The 23,351-nt window shown below is 36.7% G+C and overlaps 1 protein-coding gene across 1 annotated transcript; it reads right to left on the bottom strand.

The window, feature by feature from the left end:
• Positions 1-193: 193 nt before the first annotated feature.
• LOC129904551 (ABC transporter G family member 28) lies at positions 194-18,872 on the bottom strand. Its single transcript, XM_055980110.1, has 14 exons — positions 18,390-18,872; positions 17,221-17,297; positions 16,599-16,865; positions 16,209-16,272; positions 15,966-16,112; positions 15,748-15,782; positions 14,974-15,047; positions 13,239-14,128; positions 12,480-12,776; positions 3,304-3,783; positions 2,770-2,918; positions 1,703-1,992; positions 1,476-1,606; positions 194-885 (listed from the first exon to the last, which is right to left on the bottom strand). The coding sequence occupies exons 1-14, from the start codon at positions 18,629-18,631 to the stop codon at positions 729-731; spliced, it is 3,300 nt and encodes a 1,099-aa protein (XP_055836085.1). The 5' UTR covers positions 18,632-18,872; the 3' UTR covers positions 194-728.
• Positions 18,873-23,351: the final 4,479 nt, after the last annotated feature.

The following is a 23,351-nucleotide window of genomic DNA, read 5'->3' as shown; positions in this document are numbered from 1 at the left end:
GTGGTTGTTGTAATTTTACTCTATATACCAACAGGCAAGCTTGTGCACAAACACAATCCCTCATTGCCAGCTGAACCTGATGAGAAGGGTGCAGGCTTGCAAAATTTTCCCTCTTTGCTTATCCATAAGACATGAGATAAGTTAACCAATCAAAAAAAAAAGAAGAGAACATGAGATAATTTTGTGAACAAAAAAGATATACTGTCTACTCAAAACTTAATTTATGCTGTCAACAAGTTGGCATGATCACATTTGGCTGCATAACCATTTACATAATTTGACATTAATATTATCCTGATATTTTATCAACATTTGGGTATACCCTCCAATTTCTGAAGTGTACTCCCAGTCATATTCTTGTCAACTTCATGAAGACGGGACAGACATTCTCGGTTATTTCTCTCGAGGTTCAAGGCTACATCACGAGGTTCAGGAACCAGGTAGCATCAATCTCCTAGAGGAACTACTATTAGCACATGTTACACTTGATTTTTCACCTAAAGATGAAAGAATCATTTAACCTGTTTAATTGACTCCTGCTGCCATATACTATCTGTTTCGAGTAATTTACATTTTTGGCAAGAATCATATCAAGGTTATGTACAATAATCTTCACAAGGGACCCAACTTTTTGAGGCTTCCCAACATTTTCGTCATGGTTTTGACTCTGTAAACTGGCATTAGTCCTTGTATACCAAGTGATGAAGCAAGACAGCAACAAACAAGACTTATTTTTTCTGGAAAGTTATCAACAAGAAAAAGGCTATGCAGCGACTGATAGCACCAAGAAGGATGAGTTTTAGTAAGCAAGGGTACCAATGATCAAGCGCATAGCCCTTTTTCCTAAGTAAACCACATCTTGTGATCAGCCACACCCCAGAGTACCTAAAGGCCGGGAAAACAAAGATGAAGAGAAACAAAAGAATTAAAATTTACCCTGGAATGAATGGACAAACATATGACGTCTTAAATCCCAAAATATGAGGTGCATTTGATATTCAACTAATGATGGCTAATGATTAGGGTATAACGCTAGTAGTAAGTGGTTTAACATTTTGTTTTTCCTTACCATTAGTAAAGATGGCAGCCTGGTGCACTAAGCTCCCTCTATGCGCGGTATCTTAGTATTAGTATTATTTTTGGTATTTACTTTTTTATTATTTTTGTATTTCTCATTCCTAGTTTTCTATTACTACTTGTTGTCACGTATGTTTTGGTTTTCTATCATGTTGTTGCTGCTGCTTATGTTTCCATAAATGTCGTGATATTATGCTTTCCTTAAACCAAGGGTCTATTTGAAACAACCTCTCTACCTACACATAGTAGGGGCTAGGTCTACGTACAATCTATCCTCCCAGGCCCCACTTGTTGTATTACACTGGGTATGTTTGTTCAAAATTTCAGCCAGTATTTGTTAGCAAGGTTAGCCATAATGCAAGAAGAATTTAGACATAATGGAGAAGGATTCACCAGACCTTTTAGCATTTGCAATTATGAATGCTTCCAAGGCCCACTTTGAATAGATATAATCTCCTAATTTCCCCGTGAATGAGCTACTGTCCTTGCTTGCTACGAGGGTCAAAACAACTGGTAGCAACACCGACCACTGAAAGACAGATAGTTTGTTAGTAGAGAATCATGGCAATAGAGGATAACGGTTGGAGTTGATACGTATTGCATGATCAAAGTTCCGAATACACACCAGTTGAGCTTGACCAGGTTCAAAGTAGATGGCAAGTGCATAAGCTATCCCAGTAACACAATATACAACACAAAGCAAGACGAGATAATTATCCAAAATCGAAGATCTTGGATTGTTGAAGAAGTAGAACATTGATAGATAAACTGCAGGCTTTATAATAGTATTGATATGGTCAATTGTATCCTTAGCCATAAAATATGCCAAACCGCTCATGCCAGATGCACTCTCTCTCCAGTAGTGTAATTTATCTAGAGAAAATGATCTCAAAGCCGCAATCTTTGTGAGAAGAGCTGGAAAACATTTTGGAAGATTAGAACTAAGGTAAAGTAAAGAAAAAAGGTAATGAAGATATATGAAGATTGCCAGTAACAATTTTTTCCTATAGGTTCAGAAAACCATCAAAAGATGACAAACCAAAATACATATTTTCCGACATCTCCACAGTTTTCTTTAAAATAGATGTCATTCTCCCAAGGAAACCATGCTAAACCATAATTCATATTCTTGTTCTAAACTTATAATTTGGAAGAGAATTTCTGGGCTGGGTGTGAAAAATGCTGTAACATCTCTTTACTTTTAACTTCTCCATTTCTATTGTACTGTCTCCTTTTCTGAGATGCTTTGCTTCTTTGAGATTTATTATTCTTACTTTAACGAGTGACTACAAACAATAAGGAGGGTCAAAGACAACAACTGCAATTAATTTCATTATTTTTACTTGACACTAGTTTTTCAGTTCATACCAGAAAGTTTTACATGATCAGATGCACAGTATGCTAATCTCAGATCTGCGCGCAACTCATTACCATTACAAACATCGACAAATTGTTAGCACTAAGAAATAAACGAAATTACAAGTGATACATAGGGATTAACTTCATGAATATTAATCATGATTTTATTTTAGCATGTCTATGGAAAGAAGTTCAAAAATCTGATTTTAAAATTGAGAATTTTTTCTCCTAAATTTGCAAATAAAAATAATCAATTGTCTTTTAAGTCTTCAATTCTCTTAATAAAGATAAAAAAACTGAAGTATATACACTTTTCTGAGGTTTTGAACTTACGAACTGCAATGACGGTGTAAAGATACCCCATGAATCCAAAGGTTTCATCACTCACTTCAGCAACTGTTCCCAAACAGAGTCCAGCAAGTAATAGAATAAGAAAATCAACTGCTTGTATCCTAGCTTCACGCAATCGCTGCTTGCCGACTCTGACAATATGAAGTATCATAGATGCCAGCCATCAAAACAAATGCAAACTCAAAAACATTTCTAAATCAAATAAAGAAACTGGGCACACATTTTTCCTCATGAACTGTCACATGAATACTTTCCCCTAAATGTCCGCAGAAGCTTCTCAGTTGGTCATTCTAATAAAAATTTACTTCTATCTGTAGTCTAACTATATAAAAGAAAAAGTACAGCGGAGAAATTCCAAACATTTGATTATAGGATTGCAAGCACAAAATAAACACACACACACACATCTTGAGCAATAATTAGAAGGTATACAACTGAAAAGGAGAGAACCTTATATATGCACATGCATCTTGAACAATAATTAGAAGGTATACAAGGAGAGAAATTTATTATTACCTTCCAAGGAAATACTTATATTGAAGCAATACACCAGGGGTTTTCCGATTGGACAAGTCCGTCCATGCCAAAAAGTTGAATCGCATGCGGTCCTTCTTCTGTTCAACATTGGATTTGACATCTGCCCACAGGTCTACAGATTGATCGGAGGTAACAGTTGCGGGACTCGCTCCATCAGCTGAATTTTCTCCGACCGAAGATGCTCTTGATCCAGAAGAATCTAGCATGTCTGGTGGTATGGGGTAACCATTATGAAGCATCCATCTAAGGGGAAGATCTTTATAGCTCAATCCTGTGCTCGGGAGTTTATAAATTCCTTCTAAAATATCAATGAAATGATCAGGAGGATTAACGCGATCAGGTACAGTTATTCCAATGCCTGCAAAGTACTCTTCAACTGTCTTTACTGGTCCATGATATACTGTAAGGCCACCCTTGGCTAGAAGTATCAAATCATCAAACATTCTGAACAAAGTATAGCTGCAAAAGGAAGTGATTATTGACATAGGGCATCAATTGTAAGAGATTCGGTTAATCATTTTAGAAAAGATAATTTTCCTTAATATATTACATAGAACCAAAATGAGACTTTGTCAACATCCCAAATGTGGTTGTTTTCCTTCCATATCGGTTCGGTTTAGCCAATCTTCAGTACAATCCTTTATTCTGGAAGATCCTCTCCTAAGGTTCGAATTTGATTCACAAATTTCATCAACTTGTTTGAGTATTTTTACATCCTAAGTTTCCTCCATTCTTAAGTTCTCTAGTTGTCCCTTAAGGTTAATGATTTATCATGTTTTTGTCTTTTCTGACTCTTGATCTTATATTTGCAATTTCTCATATTTTTTTGGGAGTCGTACAAGACATAATTTCCTCAAAAATTGCTTCTGATATAGAAGCATGTAGATGTATTAAAGCCTTGGCTATTTTCTGGTTTTCTGCTACAAAAATCTGGATTTGAGCAACACTCAGATCCTTGGGCAAGTCAAGAAGGCTTTTCCTATCTTGCTCACAAGTCACATCCTATAACTTTGCAGGTTGAATAAAGCTCTTGTTTTCACTTCTCACACGTGGTAAGTTCTCTCTGCAGAGTTTGAATGCATGACTCTCAAATGTTTTTAATTTTTCAAAAGGATCTCTTGACTTACTTAAATTAACTATCACACATAAGTATTTAATATGTATTCTTTAATACGTACCTATTTTATACATGTATAATGATCTGACAAAATAGTTACCCCCTTTCCCAAATACAAGCATCTAATAATTCATGCATTTGCAATTATACAGTACTTCATTTACACATTTTAACACAAAAGTTTTATTATTATTCAATACAAGTTTCAATCTTCAGAAAATCTAACTATAAAGTATGTTACTCCTTCCGTTTTATTTTGTGTGTTCTAGTTTGAATCGGCACAAAGTTTAAGAATATAATGGAACTTTTGAATTTTGTGGTCTTAAAGGTGTGTATAACATGCCAAAAGTACCCTTTGAATCTTGTGATATTAAACAAGACATGTCATTCCTCTAAGGGAGTGTCATTAATAGTAAAATGAGAATATTGGACTTAAAAACTTCCAAACATACTAAATAAGAAAGCTGACATTCTTAATCAATATACACACCAAAAAGGAAAGTAAGACACCTAAATTGGAAACGGAGGGAGTTATGTTACTTCTAACCTACCATGGACAAGAAACCAAGGAATTTTTGAAGCTGAGAACCAGAGTCAAAAGTTTTTCTGAAACAGGATGGTGTGTAAACAGAGCAAGAAGAGGTCCTGAGTTTGAGTTGCATTGCCATTTAGACTTCCACGAACTTGGTCCCAAAAGATGAATCAAGTCTGCATTTGAGGTGGCATATTGACGACAATAAAGAAATAAATATTTAATAAGAAATACCCCTCTCTAACAACTTAAATCTTTAGATGAGACAATTCATATGAATTCAAGAAACAATCGGTCTGATTTTTGATAGAAGTGCTTGGCCACTGTGTTTTAGGTTTTCTGATCACCAGCTAGACTAAATTTTAACTCTTCTGCGACTGCTAGTCTTAGTTTCACTTAATGCTTATGACCTCTAAGAAGAACTTAAGAAGAAGTAGAGAGTTGATTATCAAATCTCAGGGACATGGTCTAATCATGAGGGTAGTATTGTATCATGATGTCGGATCCTAAGTTTTTATGGATTCCTTCTTTGTTACTGGGGTTGACCCCTAAGCCATAATGTCTCAAAACGAGGAGCTGAAAGCCACTTGACTGTAAGGAGATGAGGCCATAGAGAGTTTTTTTTTATACCTTTGTTTCGAAGTTGATAGCACCCCTCCTGCTTGTACATCAAAACTATCTAGACAATTCTTTTTTGTTTTCATCACTCTTTTTATTATATCATATATTTCCGCGACAACTGGTTCAATAGCAAATTTTTGCTCGAAGCTGGTTTGATTTTTCTCGAAACAGTAGTTCTGAAGTTTAAATTGGTTTCTGTGGATGAATACTTTCAATTTGAATATGTCGGATAATCTTACCAATCTTGCAGCGACGCCTAGTCCTACTATCATGGTTTCAACCGAAGAGTTTGCTAAATTCTCTCGGATCAGAAATTGTCGAAGGAAGTCACTTCGGTTAATGCCTTTACTGAAGCACATAAAACATGTCTTATCACATCTTCAATAAATGGGTGATTGATTCAGGTGCAACAAATCACATGACAGGTAATCCTAATGTATTTTCTAGCTTTCAATCACACAGCTCCCTCTCCCGTTACTATAGCTGATGGATCAACTTGTAATAGTATTGGATCTGGGACTGTGAAACCAACCTCCTTTATTACCCTGTCATCAATATTGAGTTTACCAAAGTTCTCCTTTAATTTGATTTCTGTTAGCAAAGTGACAAGAGATCTTAATTGTTATATTTCGTTCTTTCACGATTATTATTTGTTTCGTGATCTTAAGATGAATCGGGTTATTGGTAAAGGACATGTATATGATGATCTCTACATCCTTGATGAATGGGAGTCTCCGTCTATTGCTTGCTCTAGTGTTGTGTCTCCATTTGAAGCACATTGTCGATTGGGACATCTTTCTTTACCTGTGTTAAAGAAGCTACGTCCTCAGTTTCAGAATATTTCTTCATTGGAATGTGAGTCATGTCGATTTGCAAAACATCATCGCAGCTTATTAAGTCCAAGGGTTAATAAGCGGGCTGAGTCGGCTTTTGAGTTAGTTCGTTCTGATGTTTGGGGACCTTGTCCTGTAGTTTCCAAAACTGGACATAAATATTTTGTCACTTTTGTGGATGATTTCTTTTGGATGACTTGGATTTATTTAGAGGTTGGCCATGGATGGTTTCAAAAGAGGTAGGGGTAGGCCGAAGAAATATTGGGGAGAGGTGATCAGACAGGACATGGCGCATTTACGACTTACCGAGGATATGACCTTAGATAGGAGGGTGTGGAGGACACACATTAGGGTAGAAGGCTAGTACTTAGTGGCTTTATTCCCCCTTTTTCGTAGGCGTATTAACGCACTATGATTTCTTGTACTCTGATTTATGCTATTTATGGTATTTATGGTATTTATGTTATTATCTAATAATATCTACTGTTTTTTGTGCTTTGATTATACTATTGTTTGGACCGTTTTCGTTATCTACTTATTTACTCTAATATTCTTGTCTGACCTTTTTCTATGCTTCTATTGAGCCGAGGGTCTTTCGGAAACAGTCGTCCTACATTGGTAGGAGTCAGGTCTGCGTACACTTTACCCTCCCCAGACCCCACGATGTGGGATTTCACTGGGTTGTTGTTGTTGGATTTATTTTATGAAGAATGGCTCAGAAGTGTTTACTCACTTTTGTGCCTTTTCTGCTGAAGTCAAAACTCAATTCAATGCGTCGGTACGTATTCAAGGAGCGACAATGCTAAAGAATATATGTCAGAATTATTTTAGTCGTACATGAGACAACACAGTATCCTCCATCAGTCTTCATGTGTTGATACACCCTCTCAAAATGGAGTGGCTGAGAGGGAAAATAGACATCTACTTGAGACAGCTCGGGAACTTTTGTTTCAAATGAAGGTTTCGAAACAGTTTTGGGCAGATGCGGTCTCTACAGCTTGTTTTCTTAGTAATCCCATGCCATCTACTGTGCTTGCTGGTAATGTGCCTTACAGTGTTCTTTTTCCAAACAAATCTCTATTTACGGTGGAACGGAAGGTGTTTGGAAGCACATGTTATGTTCGAGATGTTCAATCATTTGTTACCAAGTTGGATCCCAAGGCATTAAAGTGTGTTTTTCTGGGCTATTCTTGCCTTCAAAAGGGATATCGATGTTATTCTATTGAACTTGGAAAATATATGGTGTCAACTGATGTTGTATTTTCAGAGACTATACCGTTCTTCTATGCACCTCCTATTTCTTCAAGTCAGAGGGAGGAAGATGAGTGCTTATGTTATCAAGTCACTCGTGTTTTGATAGAAGACCAATCGACTATTGTACCGTCAGTTCCTGCTCCATCTGTGTAGGAAGACCGCTAATTGTTCAAATTTGCTCGAGGAGGCAAGAGTCCAATGATATCCTACACCAGTCCCTTTGTCATCAGATTAGCCTGCTCCTCCGAAAGATTTTGACCTCCCTATTGCTCTTCGCAAAGGGTCACGTAGTTGCACATCCACATATTCCATTGCAAATTTTGTGTCCTATGGCCACTTATCTTCTACATCTAGATCTTTGATTGCTTCTCTAGACTCCATCTCCGTACCCAAAACAGTGAAGGATGCTTTAAATCATCCTGGATGGTCTGATGCAATGCTTGATGAAATACATGCCTTAGAGGAAAATCACACATAGGATTTGGTGGATTTACCCAAGGGAAAGAAATCAGTGGGATGTAAGAAGGTCTTCACAGTTAAAGTTAATTCAGATGGGTCTGTAGCAAGACTTAAGGCCAGACTTGTGGCTAAAGGGTATGCTCAGATGTATGGAGTAGATTATTCAGATACATTCTCCCAGTTGCCAAACTCACTTCTGTCCGCTTATTCATTTCTCTAGCCGCTTCTAATAATTCTCCTTTACATCAGTTAGATATAAAGAATGCATTCCTTCATGGTGATCTTCAAGAAGAAGTGTACATGAGCAACCATCTGGTTTTATTGTTCAGGGGGAGTATGGAAAAGTTTGTCATTTGAAAAAGTCATTGTATGGCTTGAATCAGAGTCCTCGGGCTTGGTTTGGTAAGTTCAGTGAAGTAGTACAGGATTTTGGGATGACAATGAGCAAATGTGATCACTCAGTCTTCTACCGGCAATCAACAACTTGCAGTATCCTCCTTGTTGTATATGTTGATGACATTGTTGTGACACCTCAAAATTTCTACGCTAAGATTCAGACCATTCTTCTTATTCGTATAGGCTTGAACTCGAAGGTTTCAAATTGCATATATGAGTTAGGATCAATTCCTAAGTATTTAAAGTGTATTAGATGTGATTTAGGGTCATGAGGGATCCCTAAAACCAAGCCAAGTCCAAAGAATTCCTCTTGGCTAAGTTTCCGAATGAGTCCGTATAAGGGTCAACTTCAAACGACCATATCTTCTAAAATATAATGAATTGGGTGGCCATGACCCATAAAATTAAAGGTCTTTGAGTCTTCTTTCCAACGCCACCAAGATTGCATTTTTCCTTCCGAGTCCGGAGTCAAAAGTTATGATGGGTCGAACAGAAAGGTCCGCGACAGGTCCGCGTCGCGGACCTGAAGCGAACTTTGACGAATTTTTTCCAAAGTTCATTTTGTCGACTAGAAAGGTCCGCGACACGTCTGCGTCGCGGACCTGAAGCGAACTTGTCCCGATTTCCAGATTTTGGAGGGGCATTTTGGGAAAATTTCCTAACACCTATATATACAACTTGGTCACGTTTTGGGATAATATTTTCAGTCTTTTGCCCCAACAAAGAACCCAAAATCCCATCCTCTTCTCTCTCAATTCATCTCCAACAAGAAATCTTCTCAAAAACTCAAGGATTCAAGTTCTCCATTGAAGACCTAACATCAAGGTTCCTTCAAAGTCTTCACCTAGGTATGTAAGGCTACTCAAAGCATGGGTTGAGTCCACCTATGTGCCCTACATCTTCTTTGAGATTGATTGTTCATAAGAATGGAGTTTATTGATAGATTTATGTCCAACTAGGTCTTTTTCATCTATTAACCTAAATTTTTTATTATGTTGATATTGTGGAGTCAAGAAAGTGATATGCTACATGTTGGTATGAGTTGATTGAGATGAGAGGTTAAACATATTTTGTTGATTTTCTTAACTATGTTGATTATGTTAAATATGTTAACTTTCTTAAATATGTTGCTCATCTTGAATTGTTGTTTTAGAATCTTGGAGTTTTGACGAGTCCCAAAAGATTTGTTAAATGAATAGGGGAACGATTGGATAGGTTGGTATGTTGTTATAAATGCATATTTAAACTACTCTTGAAAGATATGATTGGGATTGATCGGATGGTATGATTGGGAGAGGTTTGATTGTGATAGAATTGATGATGTGACAAGGTTCCAAATGAGACTTGTCGATATGATTTGATTGAGTTGATTGGATGGAGTTTTATGAGCATTGAGTCTTGGGAGGAGTATCGAGCACCGAATTGGATAAGAGTAAGTAATAACTCGAATCTAATAACTACGTCGCCAAACGTAGGAGGGGATTGAACCGTTAAAGTCGGATGTTTCCCCAAAAATATTGTCCTGACATGATAGGACTTGGTTGGATTGGATCCATGATTGATTGATTCGTTCATACCCTGGCAAAGTATGAACGGACGTGGCAACAACGTCGGTTTGTTGTACTATCACTGGCTCATAAGTGATGGTTGTCGGATAAGAGAAACTCCCATATAGGTTTGGATAGTACTCTGAGTCAGATTGGAATGGATTGGGTTGAATTGTATGTGATTGGTCTTGTCTAAACCATATTTTTGTTTAGACTCAGGACATCTTGATTGTGTTGTTCCTTCTTCTGTGTGGAGATTCTGAGTTGATTTGATTCCACTTTGATATCTGTTTCATTCGGCCATTTTACATACTCGTACATTCCACGTACTGACGTCATTTGGCCTGCATCGTTTCATGATGCAGAGACACGTACTAGAGATCATCAACCGGCGCACCGTTGAAGATCTACTCACTTTCAGCTAGTTGGTGAGTCCTCCCTGTTTCCGGAGGATGCCGAGATTATTTTTATGGCTTTGATTTGTTTCTCTTATTTTGATTTTTGGTAGCCATGGACTTGTCATTGGCACCTCTTGGATTATTGATAGAGGCTTCATAGACCAGAGTGTGGAAATATTGAATTGTTCGTTTTGACTAGTTTCATGTTTCTATTTGTTGATTGGAGATGCGTTTGGCCTTTGGCCTTATTTATGAATAGTATTCTTTTGATTTGAGTCTTCCGCTGATAGAATGTGAATGAATGAAAGTGTGATTGGACCAGGTGGTTCGCTTGAAGGCCAGAAATGGCTTTCGAGTGCCGGCCACGCCTAGGGTACCCTCCCGGGGCGTGACAATTGTCATCACAGGAAGTTGATTGTGTGGGTATTTCTTCTCTCAAGTTTTCCTGCATACTAGGTCTCATACAAAAGACTTGGGTCAGTTGAATATTTTTTGGGTGTAGAAGTAGACAAAAGCAAAAAATTTCTGTCTCAAAGAAAGTATATTCCGGACTTGCTTACAGATACTGGAAAGTTGGCAGCAAAACCTTGCAGTACTTCAATGGTTCCAAATGTGAATCTTATGAAAGATGATGGTGATCCTTTTGAAGATCCAAAGAGATATAGAAGGTTGCTTGGGAAGTTAAACTACCTTACTGTGACTCGTCCAGCTATTGCATTAGCGATAAGTGTTGTTAGCCAGTTCATGTCCGCACCTACGGTCAAACATTGGGAAGTTTTGGAACAGATCCTATGTTACTTGAAAGGATCTCCTGGACGGCATATCGTATAGCAATCACGGTCATACTCCTGTGGAGTGTTTTGCAGATGCTGACTAGGCTGGATCCAAAATTAATAGAAGATATACTAAGGGATATTGTTTGTTGGAGGGAACCTAGTGTCATGGAGGAGTAAGAAGAAAGGTGGTGTATCTCGATCCAGTGCAGAATTCGAGTATAGAGCTATGTCACAGTCTACGTGTGAATTATGTGGATACATCATCTTTTAACAGAAATTGGGTCGAAGCATCCTACACCATCAAAACTCTGGTGTGATAATCAAGCTTCTCTTCATATTGCGTCAAATCCGGTGTACCATGAAAGAACTAAACATATTAAGGTTGATTGTCATTTTATTCGTGAGAAGATTCAAGAAAACCTGATTTCCAAGACAGGAGAACAACTAGCTGATGTATTCACTACTTCTGATGCTTAGAGGATGCTAGAAATGAAGGCATGAAGCGCGAGAACATGCTAAAATGGAATTAGAAGACTCCATTTGGAAGAATACTTGGAGTAGGGAGAAAGGGGCTATTTATGCAAAGAGACTATTCTTAAAACACAAGCCCTGATGCCTAAGAGGACTAAGAAGACCCTTGTTTCATTAAGGGTATTTGTCATTTTAGTCTTTATTCTTGACCTAATCTAGTATAAATACTACACTGTGTCATTTTATTAGGGAGACTTTTTTTGGATGACATGAATATTCACTTGAATAGTGATGCTCTTGAGAGAGTTAGGCTAAGACCTTTGTTGCTTGGCATTGTTTGATAGAGTGCTTGCAAGAGGAAAGCATTCCTCTTGAGGGTTCATCTTATAGTATAGGTGCTTGTGGGATTCAATTGATCGGAGGTTGTAACTTTAATATAGCTATAGTTGCCCATTAATTCTCATCTTGTGTCTTGCTTTCTATCCTTTATCATTATTTGTTGTTCTTAGAATTAGGGTTTCAATTTCCAATTTCGAAATTGCATCAATTATGCTGATGGAAAAACTACTTAAATTTATGTGGTTATAATTCCATATGTTTTGTGATTGCGATATATTCAATGAGTGCGAGGATAAACAAAAAGACGTTGCAATAGATAAAAGTCAATATGATAACCACCAGGGAATGCAGATGGAAGCAGATGAATAGTGTAAGACCAAAAAGACTTAGAGGCTATCATTTGTAACATCACCTTGGTTGGTGCACCACCATGCATACATTCACTCCTTCAAGAGCTTCACGACGAGTTGCTCTGAGCAACAATTGGGATGAAGAGCTATCCAAACCAGAAGTGGGTTCATCTAAGATTAGCAAAGAAGGTTCCATAACCATTTCCAGCCCAACATTGACTCGCTTCCTCTGACCCCCAGAGATGCCTCGCTTCTCCACTGTCCCCACAAGAGAATCTCTCACAGGTTGCAATCCCAGGGACTCTATGACTCTTTCAACAACTAAAACCTTTTCAGGTTTAGGCAAATCAGCTGCCAGCCTGGAAGAGTGATTCAACAAATAAGAGTAGACTAGCGTCAGATGAATATAGTATCAAAAAACAGCAAGCTAACAAGTGAAAGCAGTAGCAAAAACCAAACTAACTTCCTTTTGGACAGTATAAGCTGGTCATATCTCTGCCTAGTTTGTGTTTGACAATAATAGATGGCACAGAGATTTCAGACCCTCACATGAATACTTTGCAGACAGTGGTTTCTGACAATAAGGGTAGGCATGTAGCACTCCAGAATAAGAAGGAAAATAAATGCATGACCTTTCCAAACAACAAACTACTGGAACCTGTCACCACCAGAAGTAGACTGATGGTTGAAGTCATGACACTTATGAAGCAAAAGAAGGCAATGCTAATGTTACCAGTTTTAAAAAAAAAAGAAAAGAAGCCGTGCAGAAAAGATATTATAAGAATGCCTAGATTCGTACCAATAGAACTACAATAGCATACCTGCACCGAGCACTAAACCAAAGATTCTCCTCCACGGTTAAATTTCCGTGTACTATGTCGTCTTGAGGTACAAAGCCAATGATTTTCTTATATGACTGCATCGGTTCAGGCTTCCCATTTATGAGAATCACACCAGTCATGGTACACCCAGCAGCCTTCCCAGTCAATGCAGAAAGAAATGTTGTCTTTCCAGCACCCGATGGACCCATAACAGCAGAAACACGGCCAGGTGATAATTTCCCTGATACACACCTCAATAGATGTTTGTTTTTCCCCTTCAAAGTAAGTGTCAAATCTTTGAAACAAACTTCAATGGGAGGTCTAGTTCTAATCTCTATATCACTTGCCATAGAGATGACACCAGAAAATGTCAAATTCTTATTCTGCTCCTGCATAGCTTTTTCTTTCTCAATTTGACCATATGCATATTTAAAGATTTGGCTCTTGGTTTGCAACTTTTCAACCTTAGGCTTTTTCATATTTTTGTCCCCAATCTCAATATTGAAACCATCATGACTATCAGGATTTTCTTCAAGCTCTTGCACCATCTTTGTGAGGTTAGTTTGCTTTTTAGCTTTGGCATGAGACATACCTAAGGGCAAGGGGGGTAAGGCAGCTTCTGAACGAGATCTAGCATGACTAGGAGCCTTCTGAGGATCCTGTTGACTTACATATTTCTTCCGGGAGAATGTCCTTGACAATTGAGATTGTAGACCAGTTGCATGCTTGCGAGCAATCTCTTTAGCAGATTTCCATTTCTCACGTGCCTGTACATTCTCCCTTGCACTTTTTGCTGCACGTTCTCTGGACTTTGCATGTTTTCTCTCCCTGCTGCTCAGCACTTGGCCAGAACAGTTGTATATAATGGTAAGTATAAGTGTGATTCCACCCTATTAGAAAAGGAAACGGCAGTTATGGATGAAGCATGACGAGTTTACAGAAGTCATATCTATTATATGCCTCTATGAAAAACAAAACAAGTGTATAAGTCAGGAAAGATGGGAAGCCTTTTCAGATTAAGGAGAACTTGTAAACTCATTCATTAAGAGCATGACATAGTTCAATTGACATACTTATAAAACTTTCACATTGTGAATCTCTAACAGACATCCATTGCAAGCGTATCAAATGTTTCAGCAAATGCAGCATGAATATGATCATTACAAGGAAACATGAATATTAGATTTGACGTTCATTGTTGATAATTTGCAATGTCAAACAGACTCCTCAGTGATCAATTGAGAACTCTGAGAAATGAAGTTAATTAGATTAGAAAACTTCAAATGAAAAGAAGAAGCAAGTTATCAAAGAAGCTTGTTGGTTGGTTGAGACTTGTTACAGATGAAAATCAAACAAGAAGGAAATGTAAATGTTATATCTTGTGCGATCTGTCCTTATTTTGGGTTCAATTATGTTGTTTATGCAGCCATTACTCTACTGTTATTAGAAAAAGAGGAGTAGAAGTTATGTCCAGACTAATCCCTCCCATTTCCTCCTCCTTCGGTAAAGAAATAGAAGACATTAGCTGAACACAAATCTTTTCTTTTGCGGGTTCATATCAGTTCTTTCTGGCGTGCATTTCTCACTTTCCTTCTCCCACTTCAAGCCTAAAAAGTTTAAGACATGCATGGCCATACTAGCTAACAATCCAGGAGCATTATGACATTATCTCAAAAGTAGAACCTTATATAGATAATCAATATTTGTACAGCCTAGGAGTGAGGAGATGACTTACAAAAAACATAATACCATAAGCTGTGATATTTTGATTATCTGTCTGTGATTCACAAATAGCTAATTTATAGCAGCCTGCATGTCCATAATAATAGATAAATACTTGATGATGATGGCAATTTTAGACCAGAAAATATTTCCAGAAATAGAAATTGAGAAGTACATGCAATTAGTTGTTACTTAATATAACTTTTCATCTTGTGGTATTATCTTCAAGTTACAAGTACACATACTCTGTAGAATGACAACTATATGATGTCTCATCTCATAAAAAAGAATTCAAAGAAATCTTTCTCTTAGTAGAGAAGAGTGTGAAGCACATCCAACCACCAAAATAACAATCTTGGTAAGGTGGATGTCCAATATGTTCATATCTTGATACATCCTCTGCTCATTTCTAGTAATAATTATTGGATATCCATCTAACATATTTTAACAGTTCTAGTAGCCTAGGCAAATAAGATAATTGGATATGACAGCATGCGGAATTTGCATCCTGGTATTCTTTTTTGTATTTCACTTAGAACCTGACAAGCTGCTATGACACACCAAGGAAATTTCTTTTTTCAAGTGTGTCTCTTTCTTTTTTCCTTTTGAAGTATGGTACAAGTGAGACAACAAAACCAAACAGGCATTTTTATTAGTACTATATATATATATATATATATATATATATATATATATATATGTAAAAGAATCAAATAAGCCATTATATGAAGCAACACAGAACCTAATACAGAGACAAAACAGACTATTACATGAGATGCGGACTTACTTGTTTGAGATGTAGAACCAGTTCTACAGTAATGCCTGGATTAAAGCATAAACAAACAGTCTGATAAGAGGATGGATTAGCATGAGATTCTAATATGAGCAAAAGGATGAACCAAGTTAAGCAGAAGTAACATTTTGCTATTTGCTGCCTAAACAGCAGGGGGGAAGAGAAAGCACGGTAAGATGCATGTTCTTCGGTTTTGGGACAAATATAAATACCCTTTATTGCAAGGAATCTTCAGTGCAGTAGTTGGACAGTAAAATCCCGCTGAACAAAACAGTTCAGTAGTACTCAAAACATCAGCCCAGACATCTGCTCCACCACAACTATGATTTGCCTGCCCTGGAGGAGGTTGATAATGGTACCTTCATATTTTGAGGCAGGAAATATTAGTTGAAGGATGCAAAAAGAATATGGTCAAGTAAGAATAAGAAGAACTCCAAAAGATGTGTGAAACTTACGGGTCACATGCACCAGAGTCGTCATTGAGGTCTGAAAGAGGGCAATACGCACCTAATGGGCAGGCTTCAACCAGAAAATAGGAGAATAAACAAACATAAAACAAATAAAAATGAAAAAGAATAACCATAAAATTATGCCAAAGGTGCATGTGATTGTTTGTCAGAGAAGCAATTCATCACTTCAAAAATTTGTAAAGATCACCTCAAATAAAATAAGATCAAAAAGAAACAATGTCTTGATATCAAGCAATTCTAAAATGTTAGGAAACACTATCTCTTGATATTAAGAAACTCTGAGATGTTGTTTGGTCCAAATTGTTTGAACACATCTACTTCAGACAGTGGTCATGGTTTCAATGACTTAAAGCTAATATTCTTGTAGATACTTACGTATCATGCAGGTGAGACCACGAGGACAGAAAAAACCTTCACAACAAGGTTGGCAATCAAGAATTCTAGGCGGCATTTCCTTTGCATCTTTAAGGCGAACCAGATTATCTCCAACGCTACAAGCCCATCCTGGCTCGCATCCAGGAGCCCATGATGATAGATTACAATTTTTGTTAGGTTTCAGGTTACCTCTTCCACCGCCTTGCGTTAAAAGTTGCGAAAAGAACTTTACCTCCGCTGCTGTACACAAGCGCTTTAGTACATCACCTACTCGACCACCGAAGACGTTGTGAATATGAAAATATAGACAATACAACAATTAGTAGATAGCTTTACAGAGTGATCTTACCATGTCAATGGTATTAGAAGCAATCAAATCTTAAATGCAGTACTTATGGAAATTAACAATTGATCACCACAAAAGCGAACTTGCTAATCAAATGTTTACTAACCAAAGGAACTCATATTATTATCTTATCAGAAAAAGTAAGGCTACGCACTACATTTTTTCATAAGTTCCTGAATTTCATGATGCACAACATATAGAACATTATGAATTAGACCAGCAAACTTCGAACTAGAAAATATACAACCTCAGAGAATCTTATCCAGCAATTGGTACCTTTTGTCTGACTAATGCATGCCGTCAAAAAATCTGTGTTTCCGGTGAAATTAAAAGCCGCGTTCCACTCAGCATCCCTACAACACGATCAGAATTCGTCAACTGAAAACTAGCTTTCAAAGTTCTTTAGATGAATTGACAAAGACAACACTATAACAACCAAAGTGAAATAAGACTTAGGAAAAGCTTTCGCGAATTGGCTTAATGACATAGGAATTGAAGAATATACTTTCCTACTGCAAGATAGGAGATGGTTTTTTTTCAATTATGAAACAATTTAAGATTAAAGTACTACTAAGATAGTAAGAATACAACCACCAAGACTTAAAAATCTAATAGTACGTGTAGGTATTATTATGGGTTCAATTCGTACCGTCCCCCTTCCATGATCCCCTATGCATCAAATCTTAGTCTAGTTAGGTTGACTACAAGAATCTTCAGTATCCATGTAATTCTATTTAACCCGTCATGTAATCCAATATTCAATGATTTAGGTTTTCAAACACTAATAAGGGTTGTTTTGGTTGTTGGTCAGAGATGTATGGATTAGTTACAGGATTTAATTATGCAGTGTTTAGTTATTCCATCTTCTATCTTGCATAAATAATACATAGATTCCCTCATAACTTATATATGTATTAGTTATGCAGGATTGTAAACTCGTAACCAAACAACGTATTTGGTGTGCTGAATTTTATACGTAGCAACTAAATCCTACCCAACAGGGTACACCTTATGCTTACTTTAATACATGAATAATTGACTTCCTAACAGCAACCAAACAACCCCTGAAATCTCTCTGCATTTTCTAATAACATAACAAATAATAACTAGATTAAAAGACTCCTAACGAACATTAGGCCTAAAGTAAGTCTACTACAAGTCATGTTCATTAATTGAACTAATAGGCTTGGGATTCCCTTACATGCTAAGTAAATAAAACACATGTTCCTTATTAAAGTTTGTTCTAGAAAGGTTTTTGCAATATTAGGGTAGCATCGATAGACTTTGTAATTTGCTCAAAGATAGAGTGAATTTGCTCTGTAATTCCCCAATGCTTTAAAGCAAAAGTATTCGATTAATCTATCATAACAGATTGACAACATTGAATCGGCACAAAAATTGACAAAAAAACGCATGCTGCAGAGAAATCGAGAAAATGAGCTTACACATCTTCGATGCAGAACTTCAATTCATCGGTAACGGCAGGATCAAACAAGGCAGTGAAATTGCTAAAACTGCTATAAAGGAGCTGAGTCAATTGCTGATTCGTCCCGGGATTACCGCTCGGCTGCTGCTGCTTCTGCTGTGCCGCGATTTGATTCACCGAGATGATGAAAAAAAACAAAAAATTGGCGAAGATCCGAACGAAGGCATTGTTTTTCTGCCATTTCTGACTGCACATTTTCATCAAGGACCATCACAAGTGTGTGGATTTTGCAGCTGATAATGAGAAGTTGAATTTGGGGATGAAATAGTGAGAGAAAGCTAGGGTTCGGGGGCATGGAAGAAGAAAAATGGTGATTTCTCGGAGGGGAGAAATGGCGGGGAGAGCAAATAGGAGAAGAGAGAGATGGCATGCATTTTGTATTTAGGCCGTTAGATTAAGCAACGGTATTTTGAAACCATATATGAAAAACTTGTCTGACTATTATTATAGGGAAAATTACCCGAGCAAACATATAACCTGTATTTTTATTCGAAATAACTAGAGTTTCAAAAAACTTAGCGAGAGTTGTAGATCGATCTATAGAGGATTTCATTTTTAGAATTTGAGTTTTATCTTTTTTCTTTGTTTTGATTCGCTCTGTATTAGTATATCAATTCACATTGTATTTGTTGTTTGTTCACTCTAATACAACATATATAGAATGAATCAATATATTAATATAGAGTGAATCGATACATTGTTAATTAGTTAAATTAGGGCTCAAAGTACTGTTATTTCTGAACTTTATTTACCCATTAGGGTCGTTTGGCAGAGTGTATAAGAATAACACTGAAAAAAATGTATCACTAATGATGAGATTAGTTATGCCGAGATTATTTCTTAAGAATTGTTTGATTTATTGAATTAAATGAATATGGTATTAGAATAGGTACTTGATATTGTTAATATCATGATTTACTATGTGTAAGAATAATTATGCTGCTAAGTGTAACACCCTGCAATTTCTAAGCATAAGTCTGAAGCATTCTTCAAATGCATATCGGTTTGAACCCGATAAATTTAAGTGTGATTTTGTGTAAAGGTCCAATGCTAAGTGTGTAAAGTGTATTGGATGTGAATTAAAGTCATAAGGGACTCCTAGCATATGAAGAGTTTCAAGGCCTAATACCAAGAAAATGAAAGGTCTTGAAGTCTTATTTTCAATGCCTTTGACTGTTTGTCAATTCAAGTTATGTGCTAAAAGCTATACCATTTTATTAAGCACTACGCAATCTACGCGATCCGCCACGCGACCGCCCGATAAGGTCAGTACTACTACTAAGGCTACACAAAAAGCCACGCGGCTCTAGCTGCGCGACCACGTTCGTTTCTTCAAAATTCTTTTAATTTTCTCTTCTTTTCACATTCTAGGAAGGGTGTTTTCAAAATCAACTTTAATTTCATAAGATTTCTCCCTTATTTCAAAATAAAGAAAATATATCAACTTTAACTTTCTATTTGAAGTGTTTAAAATATTTTTTTAAGGTTGTATTTTTACTAATTCTTTGGAAGGACATCTTTCTGCATTCTAAAAAATAAAATATTATATTCTTTTGTCTTATAGAAAATGATTTGAACTACTGCTAATTCTATAAAAATTAGTATCTAAAATAAAGTATTTCTTTCGTCTTATTTTATGTGGTATCATTTGACTTGATACGGTAATTAAGAAAAAAAGAAAGACTTTTAAAACTTGTGGTCTAAAACAATTCTTAAATATTGGTGTGGTTGAAAATCATTTCATTAAGGTCAAAAAGGAAAATTTTAAAGTTAAATTATTTCTAATTATAGTAAGATGACATTCCTTTTTGGGACGGACTAAAAAAGAAAGGGTCTCATATAAAATGGGACAGAGGGAGTAACATTTAGTATTGTAATGACCCTCATTTAACATATCTAGGGTTTTGGGCATTTTTCATCGTCTAGAGCTCTCCTATAGTTGTCCCAAGATATTTATGATTTGTTGGGACTGATCAAGACAAAACTTTTACTTGTTCAAATAATAATTAAGGTGAAGTAGGGTCAGGAACAACGATTTTTTTTATGATAAACAGATCCATTTTGCAAGTTCATTCGATCATCAGGCAGTTTGTTTGGTTTTTATGCGAGTTATCTTATTTTGGATCTCTGAAATTTTGCACGTTTGACTTCGGTCAAAATGTCAGATGAACAACCTCGGATCGTAATTCTGAAGGTTCCATTAGCTCTGAAACGTCGAGTTTGGTCTGGATAGATCTTTGATTCTGTTTTGAGGCTTTAAGAATCTTTTGAGATATTATCTTGTGGCTTTGGCTAAAATGGAGCTTAAATCGTGGGACCCAATTTTTATTGAGATGATCTCCGTTGAAAGTTTTAACAGTTTTGTTGAGTTCGAAGTATCATTTTTGATTGGATGGCATATCCGATTTGTAGTAGTTGGACTCCCAATGATTTTTGAGGGTCCATTCGAGACATGAATTTTTTTACCAAGCTTATTGATGCACCAGTTGCTGATGAAGCCGCTTTCGTAAAGATAGGCTTACTTCGGCGGTGCCACTTCTACGGAAGGGGCATCTCTCCAATGGAAGCTTATGACTCAGCTGGGCCTCGCTCATGTAGAACTTGACCGCTTTGGTGATATCGCTCCAGCAGAGTTTGGTCTGCTCCTACGGAGTTGACTGGTCCTATTGGCCACCGCTCCTATGGAGCCATTTTTTTGGAGCGACAATTATTGGTACTTTATATCTCTTTCTTTATTCTATTCTATGAAGAGGTATTGTGAACTCAGTTCAAGATGATGTTGAGGTAATTTCTTGTGTTTGAGGTGGGTAGAGTGTGAGATTGTTATTCTCGCTTCTAAATCGTAAGTTCTCATTAATTTCTCTAATTAATTCTCGAAATAGGTCTTGTAAGCTAGATTAATGATGGACCTGTTTTGGGGTGATTTAAGCTCGGAATTGTGCCTAATTTTAAGGCACAAGTTCCTTAAGTTGATTGGGACTTATGACGGAGCTGATTCCGTGATTTCTCGTGTAGGTCCTTATTTTTCATTTTGCACTCGATTTTGGATTCGAGTGAAATTATTTCAACCCAGGTATTATTTTTCTCGTAGTGATGCATAGTTTACGGTATTAATAGTGTATTGCATTCTGAGGATGCGTAGAGGAGATGAGTAACTTATGGGCAGTTTGAGATTAATGTTTAGCTTTCAGGTAGGCTACGGTCTACTTTCATTTAGATTGTGCTCCATGAGATATTATTTAGTATAGATTGCATATGTGTAGCACCCTGTGTTAATCTAGCCTAGAACAAGTTCGAGGACCATGAGAAAATTTTGTGAAAAGGAACTAACCCAGTGGACCACGAGTGTCTTTTACGAGTCGTAGAGAGTTCTACAAGTCATAGGGATGACTCGTAGGTCCCTCCAACACTTAGAGAAATTTCAAATCCTAAAGACCATTCTTACAACTCGACCTTACGATCCGTAAAGATGTCGATGACTCGTAGAGTTGTTGTCCAGTTCCTAAACGTTTTAGGCCTCAGTACTTTGTCTATGATTCAATAAGACGAATTATAGGATTGATTATGAGTCGTAGAAATGACCCGTAGACAAACTTCAGAGACTCAGGTTTTCTGAAAAGTTGCAAGATGAATGGGTCCTACTACCCATAACTCTTTTTATGACTCGTAGACTTGAGTCATAGACCTCAAACCTCTTTCCAGCCTAGTTCTACGAGTGACTTTCTACGAATCGTAGAATACCCTACGACTTATAGAACTAATTCCTAGGCGACTGAGCCAATTTTAATGAAGGGTAAATTGGTCTTTTTCCACCCTCCCCAAACCAAAACCTAATGTTTGGGACTACTTTGTGTCCCTTATCAGTACCGTCTTCGCTTATGCCCTAAAAAAATACTTAGAATATTTGAGAGCAAATTGGAGAGGAGAAAGAGTTAGGGTTCAAGGTTTCAAGTGAAGTCTTTAAGTTTCAATCGTTCCTTCGATTTCTAGGTATGTAAGGCTATTCATAACATGGATTGAGTTTGTCCACGTGCCCCCACATCTTCATTTCATCGAATTGAGTTGAGTTTCGAGGTTTCATGACTTGAGTTCTTGATTTATATATTATTCCTATTGAGTTTTGAATATAAATTCCATTGTGTTCTTGTATATATTACAATATCCCTTGAGGAGTTTCTTGAATTGAGTCTTGTTGAAGAGTATGGATTTGTGTTTGCACTCATATACACCTCAATTGAGATTTTTATATTATTTTATGCATTAATGGAGTCTTAAAGAATGATTCGTGAACATTTTACAATAATTAATTTATGCATTAATTTAAGTTTAAAGAATGAATATTTTCATTTTTGATTGAGGAAGAGTTTGAGCATGAGTTGAGTTGAAAGAGTCTTCAAAATTATAATTATTTTGATCATGATTTCACTATGCATTATCTTGAGTTGAGATTTACGATTGTCATGTATTTAACGAAGTATAACTTTTAAAACTAAGTCTTTGCATATTCGATTGAGATTTGAAAGAGCATGAGCATTGAGTCTAAACGAATTGAGTATTGAGTTAGATGATTGATTCGAGATGGAGTCTTGAGGAGTCATGAATGAGTTGAAAGCACATTATAAATAAAATGTGTTGATGGTTGAGATGATGATTGAGTTTATTAGAGTCCAATGTAACTAAATGAGATGATTTGCATAATTCGATTTGATTTGAGTCTTATGAGAATATTGAGTCTTGGGAGGAGTACTAGCACCGATTGGGTAACAGTAAGTTAACAACTCAAATTCCATAAATTACGTAGCCAGTGTAGGAGAGGATTGAATCCTTAAACTCGGATGTTTCCCTTTCATTCCAAAAGAGGACTTGATTTGATTGATCGTAGATCCAATATTTTTGATTCATCCCTTACCTTGGCAAAGTA

This window comes from Solanum dulcamara, chromosome 9 (assembly GCF_947179165.1).
Source record: "Solanum dulcamara chromosome 9, daSolDulc1.2, whole genome shotgun sequence".
Lineage (NCBI taxonomy): Eukaryota > Viridiplantae > Streptophyta > Magnoliopsida > Solanales > Solanaceae > Solanum > Solanum dulcamara.
Note: the sequence above shows the minus strand (reverse complement) of the source record. Positions and strands in the feature narration are given on the sequence as shown.